This window comes from Aethalodelphis obliquidens, unplaced genomic scaffold (assembly GCF_003676395.1).
Source record: "Aethalodelphis obliquidens isolate GAN/ISIS:26980383/991018 unplaced genomic scaffold, ASM367639v1 scaffold10, whole genome shotgun sequence".
In the NCBI taxonomy this organism is placed as follows: domain Eukaryota; kingdom Metazoa; phylum Chordata; class Mammalia; order Artiodactyla; family Delphinidae; genus Aethalodelphis; species Aethalodelphis obliquidens.
Genome location: NW_020837954.1, coordinates 12,085,808 through 12,108,754, shown reverse-complemented (window position 1 = coordinate 12,108,754; position 22,947 = coordinate 12,085,808). Strand labels below are relative to the sequence as shown.

The following is a 22,947-nucleotide window of genomic DNA, read 5'->3' as shown; positions in this document are numbered from 1 at the left end:
ACTTGTTTTCTCATCTTTAGAGTTAGGGATAATAGTAGTACTTATTTCATAGTGTTGTTCTGAGGACTTTAGGAATTAATTTCTATAAAGGACTTAGAAGAGTTTCTGGCATATAGAAAACATTGTTTGTGTTAGCCATTATTATTGTTTTTTCCCCTAGTTCTGTGAAAATGTACACAGATAGTGTTACAGGTAGGAATGGAATCTGGGTGTTCTAATTCCAGTCAAGATGAAGCAGTGCTATTTTGCCTGTCAGTAGGTTATGCAGTCTTTTCCAAGATAAAAATTTCCAAGCTACGAAATGAATACAATAACATTAAAATAATTTATTTGATTAATAATAAAACACATTTGAGTACATATGTGCTCAGCACTGTGCTTAGGTTTTGGAAATACTAAGGTAGACACACTTTCTATCCTAAAGAAACTATAGACTAGTCCTGGAAAAAAGACAAGGAAACACTTGAGACATAATTACTTCCATGAGAGAGAAATGTAGAGAACACAAGGGAATAGAGAGGAGAGGGCATCCATTCCTTCCTTGGGGAGGGCAAAACAAAAGGGAAACAGTCTTGGAAAATTCCATAGATGAGATGTCATTAAAGATTTATGAATATTCATAGGGTAAGATAATACACCAGAGTTTAAAGTGCTGTCTGTATGTTGTTACTATTTAACTTTATTCTGAAATCTTCCATTCAGCCTTAGAGCATTCCAAGAAATTAATTGATGTTTAACTTGAGTTTATCAGCAGTTAGTAGTTTATTCATTTTACTCCCAGGTTCAAAAAAATCTTTGTTCTTCCAGTTGCTTTTTTCAAATTTGTTTATTATAAAAGAGACGTGCTTTTTGTAAAGGAATTTGAGTAGTAGGAAGTATATAAAGTAAAAGTTCTTAATTCCTCCCCTTTTCCCCAACTTTCTCACCCCCCCGAAAATAAGCCAAACAATAAAATGCATAAGTACATATACACCTACGATGTAGATATCTTGCTTTAAATAATAAATCCCATTTCCTTAGTTTGCACTTACGATATTTTTTGACATATCAAGGATACTTTTTCTATTTTATTTTTATCAAAATGCTCAAAGCTAGCCAAAATGAATTATTTTTCTGCATCCTATCCTGCTTTCCTCACTTCAATGTCTTTGTTTATGCCGAGAATGTCTTTCTCATTCAAACCCGCCACTTTATGTCCAAAGTCCTTCCTGTCCATAGAGGTCTTTTCAGATAATACATTCTCTGTCAGGCATTTGTTCTTTCCCCACCTTCACCCCTCATTGAGTTTTGAAAGTAATTTTGTGTTAGTACCCAACACTTTCTGCTCTGCATACAGTTAAATGTTCAGTTTCTCTGTCTTGGACTATACTGACAGTTCTTAGAGAACAGTATTACCTGAGTTTTATAATACTTAAGTGCCTATTTGCAAAGCCTATTGTTAGATATTTAAAGTAAATGTATTTTAGACATGTATTATTACTCTTAGAAATACCGATTTTTAACTGTCTTGGGGGAAAAGTTAGGAGAGCATAGCTGTGAATTGAAAATAGAACTTGACTTCTTTTTTAATGATTTTGGATAAAACTTTGAGGCATTGTTTTCTTTTAGTAAACAAAGATTATGATAACCTGATTTGACCAGTTTTTAAAATTAAAATCTTTAAAAGCTAAAGTTGTGAGAACAAGGATATAAATATATAAACACATCTCTTAAATATTTTAATAGAATTTTAAGAGCAGTTCTTTGGCATTTTTGAAGGAAACATGCCACAATAAATACTTGCTGAACATGATATAAATAGTAATCACTAAAAACTGTTTTCATTTATTTTTCAGAGAATGCAGAGTCCATCGATCTTAAACAGTTTTTTGACCAACATTTTTCACATATATATTATGTGTTTTTTGAGAATTTTGTTACCATTGAAGCTAGTCTTAAACAGAAAGGTAAGATGTTAAAATCAGTCTTGGCTTATGTTGATATTTCAAATAATTGTCATAAACATTCACTTAAAAATATACTCTTGGACATTGGAATTTTAGTATTATTTCACTGCTTTTTGTTAGACAGCTTGTAGAACACCCCTCTCACACTATGGGTTAGTAGTAATATCCTTATTATTTTGAGAAGGCTTAGATTTCTTTTTTCTCTGGTCAGGTTTACTTGTTTTCTCACCTTTGCTCTGCCCTAGGGGCATATGTCAGGTTTGAGCAGTCATTTTCATAAATTCATTTTTAGAGTTCATTTAGAGTTCTCCACAATATATTATGATTTGTTTTTAGACATAAATATGTAGAATCTAAATTTAGCTGTCTAAAAAGAGTAGAGAGAGATGCTATGATATTGTCTATACATTGAACAGAATATACTTTAAACATTTTATTAAAGAATCAATGAGAAAAAAAACTTCAGTGCTTGAAATATTTTAAGCTTTTTAAGTGGTTGTTGACATTGAGGACAAAATGATAATGTTTAAAATATTTTTCTATAAAAATGTTTTAGGTCACAAGTCTCAAAGGGAGGAATTGGATGCTATACTTTTTATTTTTGAGGTAAGTACCTGCCAATGTAACTTTTTTTCCAAAATTAATTTTTGGAATATACAAAGGAATATATTGAATATTAACAAACACTGTGAATCTACCATGCTTTTCAAAAACTTAATTGCACGTTTTAACCTAAAAATATAACTGACTTAATTCTTAATTATTTTCTGAGGTACACATATTATTTTTAGGTACAGATAAAATTATGTTTTTATGGATTTGATACCACAGTTGGTACAATATTCACTGTGTTTGCAAACATGAAAATTTTAATTTCTGGGAGATTTACACAAATGGAGAATTAAAAAACAACAAAACATTATTACTTGAGAGGGTAAATTCATAGAACTGTTACATACCTAAGGAGTTTTCTGCTTTAACTGCTTTTCATTGAAAACTTATATAAAATAGTTTTAAATATTTTATAAATTGTTGTTCTACTGCATTTGCTTTGGATTGGGGTGGGACACATTTTTATTGCTAAATAAACAGAAGGAAGCAACAACATTTGATACTCTGCTAAAATTTGTTTCATTTTTGGCACAATGATAAAAATGAGGGACACACATGGTTTTCAAATAACCCCATGCTCTTCATTCTGTCTTTCAAATCAAATAGTGATAGGAGTATTCTGATCTTTATTGAGAATTTTAGAGAACTGGAGAAAGTCAGGATTAGACCTTGTGTCTTGAAAAGCATAGTAAAGAATTTAGAAATCAGTTTCTAAAGATTGAACTATTCTATCTACTGCTAATTAAAGATAATTCACTATTTTTTATGTTGACTATTTTAGTATGGTTTAGAAGAATTGAAGAATTTGATCTCTCTCTTAGTTGCTGAGTTAGTCACAGCTGAAAAAAGAAAGTTTTTTTTTTTTTTTTTAAGAGTTCCAGACAGAAGCAACTGGTGTTGGTACCTGTTCTGCAGTTAATTTTCATTAGTTGTTAACCCTGAGGAATTTGCTTATATTTACCTCCCCAGGTGTTTGCATGAACTGTTTACAAGGGAAATATTAAAACATGAATATTTTGAGAAAGAGTAAAAGTATGTACAGAGAAAGCAAGATGATAATTCCTGGCAAGTGTTCCTTCAGACATTCATGCTTGCCCTATATTCAGGAAACTGAGATGATTGACTAGTTAATAGAAACTCTTTCAGAATATTTCTTCTGTTAAAAAATAATACTTATTTTCCTGTATGTAATATATACTGATCATTTGTTACTTTTTGAACAGAAATGTTTGTAATCAGTCGCTAAATTTCATTAGGAAAAGAGATGTTAGATATAGGATTTTTATCTTTTGGAAAAAATATTTAACCTGTGTGCTGATGTTTTTCTACTTATAATGGGGACAGTAATATCTGACCTCCACCTTTAGAGACTAATGATGATTTTTTAAAAAAATTATAAATAAAATGATTTCCTTTTTCTGGAATAAAAAGCATCATTATGTAATATCAGTATGACATAGGATTTATATTCTGCTTTCTTCTGTGTAGTTAATAGTATACATGATTTCTTTCATCTTTATATGACTGAATAAAAAAGATGAATATATTTAAATTCACATTTTGTATGAGATTAAATCTAAACTATAATAGTGATAATTTAGGAGTACTTTCGAGTGGTTCACAAACTTGTCTTTTTAATTTTCTATAATTTTATCTCTTTCCACACCACCATAAATATAATTATACAGTTGTTGGCTAAGTATGAGAGAAATAGGAGGGCAGAGGTGAAGAAGTTTATGTATCTCGTGTGGGAATAGCACCTATCTGTGAAGAACTTTATAATTTCTTCATCATCCTCTTATATGAGAGGGACTAAAGAAGATTATATCAAAAGGAAGATAGAGAAGTGTAAAAACATGCATACTGTTCTTTGAACATAATAGTATAAAAGCAAAGTTTTGGAAATAGGCATATGGAAGTTGGAAACTCCGTTTTTTCTCTTTCTAACCTAAGCACATTACTTGACCCATTTCTTTATTTTTCAAATGAGATCAATGAACACTCCTTTTAGGATGGTTGTGAGGATTAATGAGATATCATTACATAAAGTGTCTAATGTTTGGTCCTTATGAACATTCAATTAATGGTGATTCTAAATAATTATAATAGAGCTGCAATAATAACAAACGCACACAAATGTCATTCAGCAAGCAGATGAGTGTTGAGAACGTAGTTCAGCAGCATAATAAGGCAGCTGTTGAACTAGAATAATCCACGCAGGTGCAATATATAAAGGAAAATAAAGACAAAATTTTGAAAGTATTATATGTAAAAAGTGTTTATTCCCAACTTGTGGAAGTCTGTATGTGTTAGGTTAACTATAGGGCTCCTGAATCTTAAAATTTTGTTCTCATACCCATAGCCATCATAACATAGAAGTATCTTTGGGTTCACGTGAATTAATTTAGTACAAGTATTTGATAGGATTTTTGTGGAAGCAAAATATTTTCCCTGTAGGATTTATCAAAGTAAGAGAAAGAAATGCTTGGAGACCGGGCTTCCCTGGTGGTGCAGTGGTTAAGAATCCGCCTGCCAATGCAGGGGGCATGGGTTCGAGCCCTAGTCTGGGAAGATCCCACATGCCGTGGAGCAGCTAACCCTGTGAGCCACAACTACTGAGCCCGCATGCCACAACTACTGAAGCCTGGGCACCTAGAGCCTGTGCTCCGCAACAAGAGAAGTCACCACTATGAGAAGCCCGTGCACCGCAACAAAGAGTAGACCCCACTTGCCACAACTAGAGAAAGCCTGCCTGCAGCAACAGAGACCCAGTGCAGTCAGAAGTAAATAAATAAATTTATTTAAAAAAAAAAACTGCTTGGAGAGAAAACTTCACAAATATTAATATCTAAAAGAATTTAAAACATATCAGTAGTATCCACAATGCAGAAATTCTAAGAATAGTAAATGAGCATTTAAAAGTATACTACCAAATGTAAAATAGATAGCTAGTGGGAAGCAGCTGCACAGCACAGGGAGATCAGCTCGGTGCTTTGTGACCACTTAGGGGGTGGGATAGGGAGGGTGGGAGGGAGATGCAAGAGGGAGGAGATATGCGGATATATGTATATGTATAGCTGATTCACTTTGTTATAAAGCAGAAACTAACACACCATTGTAAAGCAATTATAATCCAATAAAGATGTTAAAAATATATATATATATATATGTTAAAGTTAGTATTTATCCACTAAAGAGAAGTATACTTACTTTTCACATCATAGTAAAAGATAAATTTCATTAATTTCCTGTTCCAAGTCTTTGTTAGTATAGCTTGTTGTTTTCTGGAGTTCTCAAATACTAATCAGTATGCTGGCGCTAAAGTAGTGCCAGTACCATCAGATTAGCTCAAAGACTATTTTGTATTTGTAATACTGTCTTCTATGTAAGAAACTCTTAAAGGCTTTGTGTAAGCTCTTTGTTTAATTTTTCACATTGCTCAAAATGAGGACATGTTACTTGCTTTTCATACTTTTCTTTGTTTTATTCATATTGATTTTTAGAAAATTTTACAACTTCTTCCAGAAAGAATTCATCAGCGATGGCAGTTTCATAGTATTGGTAAGTAATTTAAATATGTATTTCATATTTGAAATAAATGATAATATATGAAAATATTCTTTAATGGGTTGGTCATTATTTGAAATGAGTTCATAGTTTATGCTTTAGTAAAAACAAAATAAAGAATACAGAACTAGGCTTACTGGGAATGTAAGATAAAAACATACATGAAGGATTTCCAATAAAAGTGGCATATTAAATTTCTTTGATCCACCTGTTCATTTACTCTGAATATGTTAGCAATGATGATGAAACTATAAAACCAAAAAAATAAAAGCAGACTTAGCATCAGAATAAACATTCTGTAATCAAAAATGGAAGAGAAGGTAACAAATTGCCACGTAGAGTGAAAGCCATGGGTTCCTGGTTTGAAAGCAAGCAGTGTATTAATAAAAAAGGAGGGAACTGGGTTTAAGCTTACTGCTTGAAGAGACGAAGTAGAGCTTCCCAGATCATGAAATGAAGCTGAAAGGAAAAAGGGGAAAGAAAAAATACACAACCCTGCTGTGTATTACTGTGAAAGACCAAGTAGGCAGGAGGTTATAGACTTTATCTTACCAGGAGCTAAGCCAGCATGCTTGCTGGCTTGGAGTCTGTTTCTTTAACAATCATAGCATCACCACAGGACTCTTGAGCTCTCATTGCAAGACATTTTTTCCCCCTTGGTTGAAAGAGGAATCTGTAGGTAGGCAATTTCTGGCTTTGGTTCAGTGTCTTAATGATGACAGGGCTGATTGGTAGTGATTCTCATGACCCTTCTCTTGTGGTGAATATACAGATGGCCACCACATCTATATTGTTGAAGTAGAATGTTACAGGCCTTGTATTCATTTGTAAAAATTGTATTTTTTTCTCTTAAAAAAGAGTCATATATTTATTTAGAACCTACAGTTCTTAGTTATAGCAAATGAAATTTCTGAGGCTTTGAAACTGTAAGTCATCCCAATTAGCAGTTCTAGAAACAAAAGGAACTCTGGACATATAGGATGGATATTGATGTAGGGGCTAAAAAAACCACAAAATTCTAAAAAATAAAGCCTTTTAGAATAAACTTTTTAGATAAAGCTTAAGACTAAAAATGCTGTACCCTTAATACATAAAGAACTCTGGCAACTCAATAATAAGACAAATTAATTTTTTAAATAGGGAAAATATTTGCATAGTTATCACACCAAAGAAGATATGTGAATTGCTAATAATCACATGATAAGGTGCTCAACAGAATAGTGAAATCCTATTTTTTATTTCATAATCATTAAAATGTCCTTGAAGGTTGTCTGGGAAGAAACTTCTTTGAAACAGCGGAACTTCTAAAGTTATTCTATCTGCTGAGGAATGTAGTCTTCTATTTCTAAATGACCTTTGTGCTATCTGGTTCTCATGATTAATAATATTCTAGTAAATGTCCAACTTGAGACAATACATAAATGGTCACCTTTCTTTGTCACCCAGAGAATCCTAAAACTCTGTTTCCTTTCTTTTTTGTCTTGTATATATAGAAAAATAAATCAGTGACTCTAGTTGATTTTTTAAAAGTAGCTTTTATGAGGTATAATTTACTTAGATAAAAATCTCTCATTTAAATAAATAATTTATTATTTTTTAGTAAATATTTAGAGTCACCCCAGTCTAGTTTTAGAACATAGCCATTACCCTAAAATAGTTCTTTGAGCCCATTTACAGTCAGTTGCCTTTGCCACCACCAATCTGCTTTCTGTCTTCAATAAATTTGTCTTTTTTGGACATTTCATGTAAATGAAATCATACAATTTGTAGTAGTTTACATCTGGCCTCCTTCACTTAGCATATATTTTTTTTCCATATTATAGCATATATAAGCATTCCTTTGTATTGTCTAATATTCTGTTGTATGGATATACCATATTTTGTTTATTTACTCACCAATTAATGGACATTTGCATTGTTTCTAGTTTATTATAACTTGTTTATTTTATTTGTTTTATTGTAGATTCCTTTTGATTTTCTACGTATAGGATCATGTCAACTGCAAATATAGTTTTACTTTAAAATTTTTAATCTGGTGCCTTTAATTTCTTATTTCTTTTTTGTTTATTGTTCCTCTAGTACACTAGTGAATAAAAGTGGTAAAAGTAGACATCCTTATATTATTCCTGATGTAAAGGAGAAAGCATTCAGTCTTTCACCATTATGTATGATGTTAGCTATTTTTTTTTTTTATTTTATTTTCACTTACTATATATTTGAGGAAACTGAGGCTCAGGGAAGTTAAGTGATTCCTCAGGATCACACATATGTCCTGGCAGAATCTAGATTCAATGCAGAATCCTATTTCACATATAAATAAGTATTTAAGTTCCATCCTGTGTAATTCTCAAACCCTTTGTTTTCTTCTTCAGTGCTTCCTGAAGATCATTCTTACCTGGCGATGTTAGCTATTTTTATAGATACTGTTTATCAAGTTGAAGTTCTCTTCTATCCTGTTTTGATGAGGGTTTTTAATCATGCATGGGCATTGTATTTTGTCAGATGCTTTTTCTTCTATTGACATGATCATAGGCAGCATTATTAGTGGTTTTGTCATTTATTCTATTAATATTGTGTATTTCACGAATTGCTTTTCAAATGTTAAACCAACTTTGCATCCCTGAGGTAAATCCCAATTGGTTACCATTTCTATATAGTCTTTTTATTATATTGCTAATTTTAGTTTGCTAATAATTTATTAAAGATTTTTACCTCTATGTTTATGAGGGATATTGAACACTGTATTGTTCTTTTGTGAGGTCTTTGTCTGGCTTTATTATCAAGATAATAATAGCCATGTACATAGATTGGGAAGTGTTCCCTCCTTTATTTTCTGAAAGAGTTTGTGAACAATTGATACTACATCGTTTTAAAATATTTGATAGAATTCACAAGTAAAGCCATTTAGAGTTGGGCTTTTCTTTATGTGGAGATTTGTAATTGCTACTTTATATTCCTTTTTTGAGTCAGTTTGGATAATTTGTATCTTTCTAGGAATTTGTCTATTTCATTAACACTGCCTAATTTGTTGGTGTAAAGTTGTTCAAGTTACTCTTTTATAATAATCCTTTTCATTCCTATAGGGTCAGTAGTGATGTCCCCTCTTTCATTTCTGAATTTGGTAATTTGTGTCTCTTTTATTTTATTGACTTGTCTAGCTAAGCATTTGTCATTAATGTTGGTCATTTCAAAGAACTAACTTTGGTATTGTTGATTTTCTCTAGTCTTTTTCTGCTTCCTATTTCATTGATTTCCATTCTAATCTTTTATATTTTAAAAAATCTTGCTTGCTTTGGGTTTAATTTGCTTGTCTATATGTATTTTTTTAAGGTGGAAGTCTAGAATATTAATACCTTTCTTCTTTTCTGATATAGGCATCCAAGGCAACAAACTTCCCTGTAAGCTTTGCTTTTAGCTTATCCCATAAGTTTTAGTATGTTGTGTTTTCATTTTTATTCAGTTGAAAATATTTTTTTGATGTCCCTTTTGATCTCTTTGATCCATAACTTATTTAAGAGTGTCTTTGTTTTTTAAGTTTTCAAATATTTGATGGTATCACAGATTTCTTTCTGTTGTGATTTCTAACTTAATTCCTTTGTGGCCAGAAAATATGCTTTATATGATCATAATCTTTAAAAAATTTTTGAGACATTTCATGACCCAGAATATAGTCTCTCCTGGAGAATGTTCCAGTATGCTTGAGAATGTGTATTCCATAGTCATTTTAAATATTAGATTAATTTATGACAATGAAGTGATTATTGAAGAACAAGAAAGAACTCGAAAAAATGGAATCTTATACATTATTCATGGATGATAGGCTTGATGGTATAAAGATAACAGTTCTCATCCAGAATTCCTGTAGTGACTTTTTATTGTAGCCCAACAAGTTTATCCTAAAATTTGTATGGAAAATCAAAGCCAAAGCAACTTGGAAGAATAACAAATGGGAGAGAGAAGATGGTGTTGTTGAATATTACTATAACCAATAACAAGATGTATTATAAAGTTATAATATAATTAAGACAGTATCATTGGTATGACAGAGATGGACAAGTAGACTAATGGAAAAGCACATTAAGGCCAGCCAAAGACCTAGGCTTATATATGGAAACTTGAAATATGATTGAGACAGCATTTCATTTCATTATAAAATCTGAAAAGGTACTACAGTTGGTTGGGGAGGGGAAATTCTGTTATTGCCACACACAAATAAATTTCTGATGGATTTCAGGACTTAAATATGAAAAACAACACTTTAAAACTTTTTGATGAGACTCTTTGGTTTATCTTCATAACTTTAAAGTAGGGAAGTATTTCTTTAGACACAGTAAGTACACATAAAGAAAAACATTGGTGAATTGACTATATTGAAATTTAAAAATTTTGTACGTCAGATGATACTACCATCCCAGTCAAGAATACATTTCCAATTCATAGACCTAACATAGAATTAGTAGCCAATGTGTGTAAGGAACTCTTATATTAAAAAAACAAAACAAAATAACCCAGTTTAAAAATATGCAAAGGATATGACAGGCAATTTGCAGAAACTTGAGCAGCCAAATGAAAAAATGTTCAGTGTCATTAGGAAACATCAAATGACATTACTGAGATATGTAACACTCAGACTGGCAAATATTAGAGCATCTGCCAGTGTTTTGTGTTGCCAACAATGTGTTATCACAATAATCTCATACGCTTCTGTATATGTAAATATATATATTATATATGTATTTCATACATATAAATATATGTTATATATATAATTCTGATGTTACTAGAAAGAATAAAAATGCAAGATTAGAACAAATAGCTGTGGAGGAAATTTTGTTACTGGTATAAGTTTTAAACATAGAAACTAATTCCAAATATTTTATGGATTTATAAATAAGTAGTAATAACATAAAATATTTTTGGGAATAATTAATACCAAAATCTGGATAATGGTTTCCTCTGGGGAAGGAAGGAGGAAAATGACTCAGGATGGGTTCACAGGTGGCTTCAATGATGCTTGTAGTGTTACATGAAACATTATAGAAAATGTAAATAAGTGAAATTTTGAAATTATAGGAAACATGGGACTGTGTTTAGATTTGTTCAGACCAAATGGTGGACATCTGGATGTCTGTGAATGTTATTTCATTATTTTATTGTAGATTTGAAATATTGTATAATTCAAAAGAAAAAGGACTATTAAAGATCGTTTTGAGTATTTTGAAAAGGAAAATTAGTACAATGGAAATATTTGCTAAGAAATACTAGAGTTATAGATGTTCATGTGGTTAACTAAATGGAAATTTTTACAGTGGTTTTTATTTCTATTAGTGATGGAGAAATTATTTAATTATATTCTTAGTCTAAGTAAAAGATAAACGTAGATTGTTGTCTTATGTGCAATTTTGGGTTTAGGGTTTGTTTTGATAGGATAAATCATGTTTAATTGCAATAAACCATGTGTTAAAAAAGGTGACTTTTTATATGCCCTTCTGTCCCAAGATTATGGCCAGAGGGATGTTCAGGTCACCAAGAATAATTTGGAGGTTGCCAAAGACTTGTTTTTAAAGTGTTTTCAAGTCTGACCGAGAACTCTGACATTTAGAAACAAGTAAGATATGAATGTTTAAAATCATGTTTTCTTTTCAGGATTGATTTTAAAGAAACTACTACACACAGGAAACTCCTTGAAGGTATAATGTAATTATATTTCTTTTTAAAAACTGAGTAAAGCATTCAGTCAATTGCTATACTGCCTACATCAACTTTTTCCTAAATAATTTTGAATAATCTTCAGTTCCCTTAATCGAAGTGAATTCACTTAAAAAACAGCAACATAGTCAGTACGCATGAGGCTGACCAGGCTCTTGAAAAACTTTTGTAGTTTTACCACTGCATGGACTCATTCAGCAGAAATACAGTCACCTATCCATATCCATGGGTTCCACGTCCATGCCATCCATGCCAGTTCCATGTAAGGGACTTCAGCGTCTGCTGATTTTGGTGTCCATGGTGGGGGAGGTCCTGGAAGCAACATCCCCCTAGATACCGAGGGATGACTGTACTTTGCTCTGTGGTCCCCAGAAGACAAAAATTATTTATCCATTCAACAAATTATTCTTCATTTTATCATAGCTATTGTTAGATGTAGAGGGAAGTGGGGCATCTATTAAAAAATGGTTTTGTTTCTTTTTTTTCCCCCCTTTTCATTATCTCATTGTGCTGTGGTAAGAAAAGCTACCCGGTCCAAAAGCATCTTGGTATAGGTTGGATAAAAGTCTCATATAGTAGGTACTTTTGGTGTCAAGGCTTGGGTATAGCAGTACATAAGGGATAAGCTTTCCTACATCTTTGTCCTGTTTCTAACTAAACTGTGAGGGTGGCAGCAGTTGTATAGCTTTGGCAGTGGCTGTTTGCAAAGCTACCAGTGAGGTTAGGTTACTGAAGAACCTTGTGTTTTACTGGGAGATTTGAAGTTTCTATCTTCTCCTCTTCTCTTCCTGGAAGAGCATTCCCTTGATTTAAATATGTATTTTCTGTGTATGGGGCATTGTTCTAGTTGCTTAAAAATACAGTAATAGGCCAGAATTCCTGCTTTGCCCTTTGGAAGCAAATTAAGTAAATGAGATAATTTCAGACTGATAATCTTTTTAAGGTCAAGAGCATTGAGTTAGCAGTGTATCAGGATCCCCATGACCATTCCTCCTTTTACCAAACTTATTATAGCCAGGAATAGTCATTGCCCTCTCTCCTTGCTTCTTAGATTAGAGTGGTGATGATGGGAAGGAGGGAAGTAAATAAGAAGGAAATGATTTTGACTTTTTACAAATGGAAATTATAGCATAAATAGATTACCTGATGGCTTTAAATAGTTAGAGACCAAGTTATTTTGTTCAAAATCCATAAATTTAGATTTATAAATAATGAGGGTTCAGTAAATTGTCATGGTTATAATTCTCTATCTCCCTCCTTCCTTCCTTTTCTTCCTCTCCTTTGCAGAGTATCATTCAGTAATCATCTTCTAGAGAATTTTGGCCTGAAGGGAACAAAGTATTTCCATTTTAAATAAAAATACTGTTTTTCATTTTATTTCATTTTAGATTAGGCGGGAAGGTGTTCGCCTTTTCTTATTATGGTTGCAAGCTCTTCAGAATAACTGTAGCAAAGAACAGCTTTGGATGTTTTCATGTTTAATCCCTGGATTTTCAGCACCACAATCTGAATATGGACCTCGAACTTTAGATAATCTCATTAATCCTCCACTCAACCTTCAAGAAAGTAAGAGTCATAAGATCTTTTCCATCATTAATTTAAAAATTTCTGTGTAGTTTGTAATAGATATTTTTAAATGTCTGTACCTTTTAAAACAAAATTATTTTATTTATTTATTTTTGGCTGCATTGGGTCTTCGTTGCTGTGCGTGGGCTTTCTCTAGTTGTGTCGAGCGGGGGCTACTCTTCCTTGCGGTGGCTTCTCTTTTTGGGGAGCACGGGCTCTACGCACGCAGGCTTCAGTAGTTGTGGCACGCAGACTCAGTAGTTGTGGCTCGTGGGCTCTAGAGCACAGGCTCAGTAGTTGTGGCGCATGGGCTTAGTTGCTCCATGACATGTTGGATCTTCCCGGACCAGGGCTCAAACCCATGTCCCCTGCATTGGCAGGTGAATTCTTAACCACTGCGCCACCAGGGAAGTCCCTGTACATTTTTAACTGAATAATCCAAGGCCAGGTTTTTAAATGTAGGTTTTATAAAACCAAACTCACAGATACAGAGAAGGGATTGGTGGTTGCCAGAGGGGTGGGGGGTAGGAGTTGAGGGTGGGCAAAATGGGTGAAGGGGATCAAGAGGTACAAACTTATAGTCATAAAGTAAATAAGTCACAGGGATGTAATGTACAGCATGGGGACTGTAGTTGATAATATTTTGCAACTTTGAAAGTTGCTAAGAAAATAAATATTAGAAGTTCTTATCACAAGAAACATTTTTTTTTGTAATTTTGTATGGTCACAGATTGGGGTGATCATTTTGCAGTGCATACAAATGTTGAATCATTATGTCATATGCCTGAAACTTGTATAATGTATGTAAATTATACTTCAGTAAAAAAGTAAATAAAAATTAAAAAAATAACATGTAGGTTTTATCATCCAGGTATAATGAGACCAACAGATCAGGAGATGATTGCCATTAAAAAGATAGTTTGTTACTCATGTTCCCAGGAGTAGCGGGTGTGCCACACCAGGGAGGGTGGCCACACAGGGAAGCACCAGGGTTAGTCGGGCGTGGTGGGGGCTTGAGGGTAGGGGTGGGTATCATGGGCAAGAGCCCTTTTGTGGTTTCTGCAGGCGGGAATGTGTGAAGCAGGGTGAGCAAGTTGAAAACTGGCTAATTTGGATAATTTTAGCAGGCTCTGGGGCATAGGGGTTGTTTCTGATTGTCTGGTACTTAGCCCTGGGGGTCATTAGGTTAGGGAACTAGTAAGTAACCCTGAGTGTGAGAGCCCTGCAGAGGAAGTGGTAGAGATACGGGCTCTGAGTTGTTTGCTTTGCATATGAAAGGCAAACTCTCTGGCCCATAGTTTTCTCTAGGAATTAGCTAGCTCTGGGAGGGGCTTTCTCACTAGGGCCTGCAAGACCCCTGATATCAAAGTATTAGAAACATGTTTAATACAGGCCATTTTACATTTATCTTTAATTTTGAATTTTCATGTATCAGCTTGTATCCTTGAGTTAATTTGGATGTACATTGACATACAAGTATGTTTTACTTTGTGCAAAGAGGACTAAAAAAAAATCCATCTCTTTGGGCTTAATTACTTGGCTGCTGTTTACTGGGAAATAGGTTTAAGGACTTGCCTATGCTAAACCAGGTACTGATTGTGTTGCCTGGGAAATATTTAAGAAAATTTAGCTAGTTGTGGGTTGATTTTCTTGAATTTGCTTTTGTTATAATCAGTGTTTTTGAATATGTGAAAAGTCTAAAAATGTGAAAGTTTCTTATTTTACAAGTGGGCTTTCATAATCAAGAAACTAAGATGCTAACTTCTCTTTCTTTCTGAGAGGGAATTAGTATTTCATCCTTTGAATAAAGGGGCTACCTTAAAGAGTAAGCATGGTCATTACCTAGAGTAATCAGGTTGTTCTTTAATTGATGAATAAGCACATTATTATTAATGTTTCTCATCACATTTATGGAATTTTATAGTGGACACTCTTAATCTGAATTTTAAAATATCACGAGCAATTCTTTTTCAGGTGAGACATTATTCACTCTTAATCCCTCAATATCTGTCCATCTCTGTGTCACATTTCCTCGATCAAGGGTTCATGAAACAGTTGATTATTAAAGTTTATGGTTTTTGTGATGGGCTATCAGGATGACCTCAGATTTATTTCAAATTTCAATCATCAGAATGTTTTCAAGCAGTATTCTTTGCTTATCTGTTTTGTAGTTAAATTTTATTTGGGCCATATTATCATATTGTTAAATTTGTTTTGTAATTATACTAAACTTTTCTTTTGTCTTCGGATAGCTCAAGTCACTATAGAAGAAATCACTCCGCTTGTCCCCCCACAATCAGGAGATAAAGGACAAGAAGATCTAACAAGCTATTTTCTTGAAGCACTTTTAAAATATATAGTAATTCAGGTATGTGTCATCTTCTTTTATATCACCCTCCTTACTATCCTGTGGGTAATTCATTTTTCCCCCTCTTACCATTATTCTGTCACAGTAGATATTTGCTTATTTTCCTGAAGGAGAAGTAACAAATTTTTACTTTTTTTTTTGAAGTAAATAAATTTATTTATTTTTGGCTGTGTTGGGTCTTCGTTGCTGTGCACGGGCTTTCTCTGGTTGCGGCGAGCGGGGGCTACTCTGTTGCGGTGCGTGGGCTTCTTACTATAGTGGCTTCTCTTGTTGTGGAGCATGGGCTCTAGGCGCGTGGGCTCAGTAGCTTTGGCACACAGACTTAGTTGCTGTGCGACATGTCCCAAACCCATGTCCCCTCCATTGGCGGGCAGATTCTTAACCACTGCGCCACCAGGGAAGTCACAGATTTTTACTTTTGAAAATAGATGTTAGTATACCCTTCCTGAAATAAAAATCACTGGAGAGATTATGGACCTCTTAGAAAGGGAGCTGAAGAGAGAAATTTTTATAGTAGACTCTTTATGTGTATATACCGTCTTATGTGAGCCAGTTGGATTTACTTTCTAATCTTTTCATTTATAATCAGCAGCTATGGTACTTTAAATGAAAAACTGTTTGATTTAGGGATCAATCTGCCTAGAGGCATCAACTGGGGAGGTGGACTAAGGGTGAGGTAGGGGATGGGGGAATGTAATTTACATTTAATCCTACTTGTACTTTTAAAATTTATAGGTGCATGTAGTTTTTTTTTTTTAAGACTTATTTATTTATTTATTATTTGTTTATTTATTTATTTATTGGCTGCATTGGGTCTTAGTTGTGGCACAAGGGATCTTCGTTGAGGCATGCGGGATGTTTGGTTGCGGTGCACGGGCTTCTCTCTAGTTGCGGCGTGAGGGTTTTTTTTCTCTCCCTAGTTGTGGTGCGCAGGCTCCAGGGCGTGTGGGCTCTGTAGTTTGCAGCTCGTGGGCTCTCTAGTTGAGGCGTGCAAGTCAGTAATTGTGGCATGCAGGCTTATATGCCCTGCAGCATGTGGGATCTTATTTCCCTGACCAGATTTCGAACCCATGTCCCCTGCATTGTAAGGCAGATTCTTTACCACTGGACCACCAGGGAAGTCCTTAGGTGCATGTATTTTGTAAGGTAACCTATTCATCTCTATATATGAAATGTGAATATCATTATTGATGAAAACACTTTTAGCATATACACATTTCTTGTAACTGTTCCAAACACAAAAGTTCCTGTGCCTCAGAAACAAACATTATGAAGTTAATTTGGATCCTGAACGAGATTGCCAGGGTTTGAATACTGACTCTACATCTTACTGATAATGTGACTTTTGGCAAATTACTTAACCTCTCTGTGCTTAAGGTAGAGATAAAAAATAATACCTATCCCATTTTGGTGTTTGGGGCTTAAGTAATTAGTGTATAGTACTTAGAATAAACAAGTGCATGACATATAGTAAGTATTCAGTGGTGGGTAGTTGTTGTTACTGTGATTATTACCAGTTTTTCTTTAAAAAAAAACTTTTGTACTTCATGTGGATTTTTAAACTTGTTTTACTGGTTTATTGAGATACATTTGACATACAATAAACTGTAATGTTTGAAAAGTACAATTTGATAAATTTTATTACATGTATACAACCATGAAACCATCACTACAATCAAGGTAATGAACATATCTATCACCCCTAAAAGTTCTCAGATCCCTTTGTAATCCACCCTTCTCTACCTGCCCCATCATCCCATCCCCAGGCAACTTCAGTTTGATTGCTTTCACTATCATTTGCATTTTCTGATAAATGGAATTGTATGGTACCTCCATTTTTTTTTTTTTTTTTGGTTTGGCTTCTCTTTTTTTTCAGCATAATTATTTTAAAAATCATATTATTGTATGTATCAATAGTTTGGTGCCTTTTATTGCTGAGTAGCTTTTCATTGTATGGATGTACTATGATGTGTTATCCAGTCACCTGTTGATGGTAATGTGAGTTGTTTCCAGTTTTTGGCTATTACAAATAAAACTGGTATGAATATTGGTAAACAAGTCTTTGTGTCAATATAAACTTTCTTTTCCCTTGGGTAAATACCTAGTAGTGGAATGGCTGGGTTGTTCGGTAGGCATATTTTGACTTTTTAAGACGCTGCCAAATAGTTTCCCAAATGGTTGTAGCTTTTTGTATTCCACCAGCAATGTATGAGACTTAAAGTTGCTTCATATCCTCACCAACAGTTGATATGGTCAGTCTGTAATTTTAGCCATTCTAGAGTTAGTGTGTAGTAGTAGCTCACTGTGGTACACTCTGGGCCTTTACTATCCCCCTACTTACATACCTTCCTCACCATACTGGAATGTTCACACCCTGTATTTTACAACTGTGTCCCCTCTTGTTTACTCCCCTCTACACTTAGGATACTGTCCTCACCCCTCTCAGGCTCTGAGTCCCCACTGGGCTACTGCCTCTGTTATACCCCCTTCATGGATGCCTCCTGTGGTCAGGCTCTGATCACCTGCACTTGACTGCCACTATTTCATACCTTCTCTTCCTTCCTCTCACATATGCCTATTTTGTATGACTTTTAGGCTGAATTATTCAGGAAGTGGGAAAGAGGAAAGAACATTAGCAGCTTTGTCAGTAGTAGAGCCGAGTTTTAAGTCAACTTTGACAGTTTTCCAGAGCACATTTTAACTTACAATATTTTTGAAAGATAACATGTATCCTTGACCTTTGAACAATATAGGTCCACTTATACACAGATTTTTTTTCAATGAATATGATCTACAGTACTACACAATCCACTGTTGGTTGAATCTGCAGATATGGAGGGCCGACTGTAAAGTTACACGTGGATTTTCAAGTGCACGCACAGGGTCAGCACCCCAACCCCTGAGTTATTCAGGGGTCAACTGTATAATGCATTTGCATGGCACTAGACCACTTTTTGTATGTACATATATATATGTACATACACATATATATTTAGCTATATATCTTTGCAGTGTAACAGTTTAATTTATTGCTTAAGTAACCTTTTACAAGCTTGTTTATAACAGCTCATAATTTCTTTCTCTTGGAATGATTCTAATTGTTTGTTTAATTTTAGGTAAAAAGTTTAGAATGGAAGAACAAAGAAAACCAAGAAAGAGGATTTTCATTTTTATTTTCACATTTTAAGAAATATTACTTGCCTTATATTTTTCCAAACATCTGTAAGGAGAATAGTTTATATCATCCTGTACTTGGTAGGTAGTCTTTGGAATTTTCTAAAATATTACACATAAGAGTAAAACATTCCTCAGTGTAAAGTTAGCATTTGTTACCTGCAGAAAACTGATAACATTTAATTTATATTGATTAATTGGAGATATTATACCGTGATTCATACTGAAAGTGCAGTTTTATTTGTAGAAAGTTTTCATTGAGAGTGAAGAGATTTTTTAAAAACCTAGTCTCTGGATATCACCTACTGGAGAAGTTAGCCTACCAGAAATATTTATGATTATAAATTAAACTTAATTCTAATGTTTGGTATGATCTTTTAACCATGTTATAAATATTTTCAAAGGTCCCTCTGGGTTCAATTTCTATGGCTTTTGCAAATTCTGTGTGAATAATTACATTGTCGTATAGTCTGATCATATCTCGTCCAGTATTTAGTGACTGTGCCAAAGTGCCTGTTGGAATCTTGAAGCTATAGCCTCAAGGACAGCCCTGGGTTAGAAGTAGACCTCTGCCATGTATAGAAGGCATTGACAGCCTGTATGTGGAAGTGTCCTTTTTGCACAAAGATGTTTCTGTTTTAAGCTCTGCCAAGATTAGGCAGCTAACAAGCTTAGGCAAAGCCATTAGGGCTAGTAGAAATGATTTAAATTAGAGTAGCAAACCTTCACCATTGGGAACAATATTTGCTTTAAAAATAATTTTGCTGTAAAAATTCTCATACTTTGTATGATGTCAAAATATGTGTTTCAGACTTAGGTTAATTGAAGTAAGGTCTCATTAATTTTAAATGGCTCTGGAAGTTTCTTTGTACTTTTAATGATTTTTTAGTGATATTTTGCAAAAAGACATGTTTCCATATATCAGCTGTATATGGTTCAGTCTTCTAGATCCCATGCTAATATCTAGCAAATTATTTTAAAATGTACAAATTCTGTTTCTTAAACCAGAATATTATCACAGTGTTTTCTCAAATATTTAAAAACATAGATTTATCTAAGCATAATTCCTTTCTTATTTTGGTTTTCGTTTTATTTTGCATAGATATCCCACAGATGAGACCAAAGCCACATTATGTCATGATAAAGAAGGATGCTGAAACCAATGAAGCGATCTATTGTACAAAGGAGCCTTTCATTAAGGCTCGTGTTATTGTCATTCGTTGGCTGGTTTCATTCTGGCTGGAGCCAAAGCCACATACAGGACCTCATATTCCTGGGATGGAAGGTGAAGTCTTGCCAAAGAATATTCAGGTAATACACACATAGAGTAAGCTTTTTTTTTATATATAAATTTATTTATTTAATTTATTTATTTTTGTCTGTGTTGGGTCTTTATTGCTGTGCGTGGGCTTTCTGTAGTTGCGGTGAGTGGGGGGCTACTCTTTGTTGTGGTGTGCGGGCTTCTCATTGCAGTGGCTTCTCTTGTTGCGGAGCACAGGCTCCAGGCGTGAGGGCTTCAGTAGTTGCAGCACGCAGGCTCAGTAGTTGTAGCTTACGGGCTCTAGAGAACAGGCTTAGTAGTTGTGGCGCGTGGGCTTAGTTGCTCCGCAGCTTGTGGGATCTTCCCGGACCAGAGATTGAACCCATGTCCCCTGCACTGGCAGGCAGATTCTTAACCACTGTGCCACCAGGGAAGCCCTAGAGTAAGCTTCTTAAAGTTAAACATGGCTTTAGGGATTTGTCTGCTGATTTCAGTTGCCTTAGTTGTAGAACACATTTAAAACAAATAATAATGATATTTTCTTTGTATAAATGTATTTTATAAATCCGAATTTTAACAATTATTATAGAACCAACAGTTTTCTTAATAAAAAAATAAAACCTGTAAGGTATAGAAGATAATTTCAGTCACATACAAGAGTCAGCTTATTTCTATATTTTGTTAATTGTAGAGTACTAAAAACATCCTGAATTGTACAAATAAAAATATTCTGAATTATGCAAATTCTTGAAGTTGGAAACAATTTGCAATCAAATGACTTTCATAGTTCATTTTAGATTTCTAGGTATTCGCAGAGTGCTGTTTTAAAGTCCTGTCTCCATCTCATGTCATCTCTTTTCACGAAGAACACTGACTCTAGAAATGCAATGTAAAGTTACACAGCTGTACGATGGAAGGACTAATATTTAAAATTCTGTTATTTTTAATTAACCCATTTCCCCTTTTTTCACACTTCTTTTTCACTTTGCTCTCCTCTCTCAATGTGTGTTTTTTCCTGAAATTGTCTATATTGCAGAGTTTTAAAAATTATTTTTGTTTTCCTTTTCTTGGATTTCCTCATTTAGTTTTAAAAAGATTTTATGTGTGTGCTTTTTATACAACTTCTTAAATCCTTTAAAAATTAAGTGGAGGTATAAAGTGTGTTCATTAGTGTTCAGAAAATTTGACCTATATTCCCCCTAGCCTTTTATTTATCTGTAGCAGATTATGTGATGTGTTTTCCTCAAAATGTTGTTCTAGGTTCTCTACAAAGAATTTTTAAATGTAGAAACTCTCAAGCAGAACTATTTTATCTGATCCCAGAGCTCAGTAAACTAAAAATTAGAGATTTTTTTAAATTGGGAAGCATATTTGAGATCATTTACATACTTACTTTAACTCTTTTATTTTATAGGTGACAAAACTGCGACCAAATATTGAATAATGTACCAGAAAGTAATTTATCATACCACAGAATAGTGCTACTCCTATCATATCATGGTAGTAATTTCTTTATTACTGCCTTAAGCCTTTAACTTTTTCTCTAGGCTTAGCCATCATCTTCAGTCATGGTGAAAATTGTTAAGTTATTAGAATGTAGAGTTTTCTAATATGTATTTTATTTTAGCTTAATTTCTACTTTTTCTGTCATAATTTTTCTTCTATTTTTAAAAAATAAATTTATTTATTTATTTATGGCTGTGTTGGGTCTTCATTGCTGTTCACAGGCTTTCTGTAGTTGTAGAGAGCAGGGGCTACTCTTTATTGCAGTGCGTGGGCTTCTCATTGCAGTGGCTTCTCTTTTCGTGGAGCACGAGCTCTAGGCATGCAGGCTTCAGTAGTTGTGGCATGTAGGCTCAGTAACTGTGGTGCGTGGGCTCTAGGGCACGGGCTCAGTAGTTGTGGCACATGGGCTTAGTTGCTCCGTGGCATGTGGGATCTTCCTGGACCAGGGATCAAACCCGTGTCCCCTGCATTGGCAGGGCAGATTCTTAACCACTGTGCCACCAGGGAAGTCCTCCTTTGTTCTTTTTAATTTTTTTCCCACCAGGGAAGTCCTCCTTTGTATAATTTTTGTCTAAGGTAAAATAGAGATGAATTTATACATTAAAACTTACTGAATAAATATTCCAGAATTAAGGTATTTATTTATTATTGATGAGCTGAGCTGACTCCATTTGGCATTATTCTTTTACCCAGTTTAATTAGTAACTTGTTTGTTCTGCAAACATACTGAAAAATAAACTTAATTGAATAGATGATTAGTGAGTATCACTATATCACTTAGATACTAAGTTATTTCATTGCCATTTAACTATTTAGAACAGATTCTAAATGAAACTCTATGCATAGATTTTAAACAGTGCTGTAATTTACTTATGGAATGCTTTGGATTTTGTCAGTATTTGCTATTTGAAGACAGAATATTGATTTAAATGGTTATGATATTCTCCCCTTTTTGTTTTTATTTTAGAGAGCAGCTGCTAGTTTGGTATCCAGAGAAGAAAACAAAAATGATAATGCCGATAAAGCAGATAGAACTACAGAACCCGAGCAGTCTCATTCCAACACAAGCACTCTCACAGAGCGAGAACCTAGCTCTTCTAGTCTCTGTAGTATTGATGAAGAACATCTCACAGACATTGAAATAGTTCGCAGAGTTTTTTCTTCTAAAAGAAGTAATGTAAACTTTGTCACAGAGATATTTCGTCAGGTAAAATACGTCTCAGTATTTTTAATTTGTA

General features: G+C 33.9%; 1 protein-coding gene across 8 annotated transcripts in view; it reads left to right on the top strand.

Moving 5' to 3' along the window:
• RALGAPA1 (Ral GTPase activating protein catalytic subunit alpha 1) overlaps window positions 1-22,947 on the top strand; it is a 220,725-nt gene that overhangs the window by 43,016 nt on the left and 154,762 nt on the right. For all 8 annotated transcript variants that reach the window (XM_027111074.1, XM_027111075.1, XM_027111082.1 and 5 more), the window contains exons 2-10: window positions 1,836-1,946; window positions 2,503-2,552; window positions 6,062-6,119; window positions 11,772-11,815; window positions 13,223-13,400; window positions 15,653-15,768; window positions 18,885-19,023; window positions 20,045-20,253; window positions 22,677-22,916. In XM_027111074.1, the coding sequence (XP_026966875.1) occupies window positions 1,836-1,946; window positions 2,503-2,552; window positions 6,062-6,119; window positions 11,772-11,815; window positions 13,223-13,400; window positions 15,653-15,768; window positions 18,885-19,023; window positions 20,045-20,253; window positions 22,677-22,916 (1,145 nt within the window). The remainder of the gene's footprint in view (window positions 1-1,835; window positions 1,947-2,502; window positions 2,553-6,061; window positions 6,120-11,771; window positions 11,816-13,222; window positions 13,401-15,652; window positions 15,769-18,884; window positions 19,024-20,044; window positions 20,254-22,676; window positions 22,917-22,947) is intronic.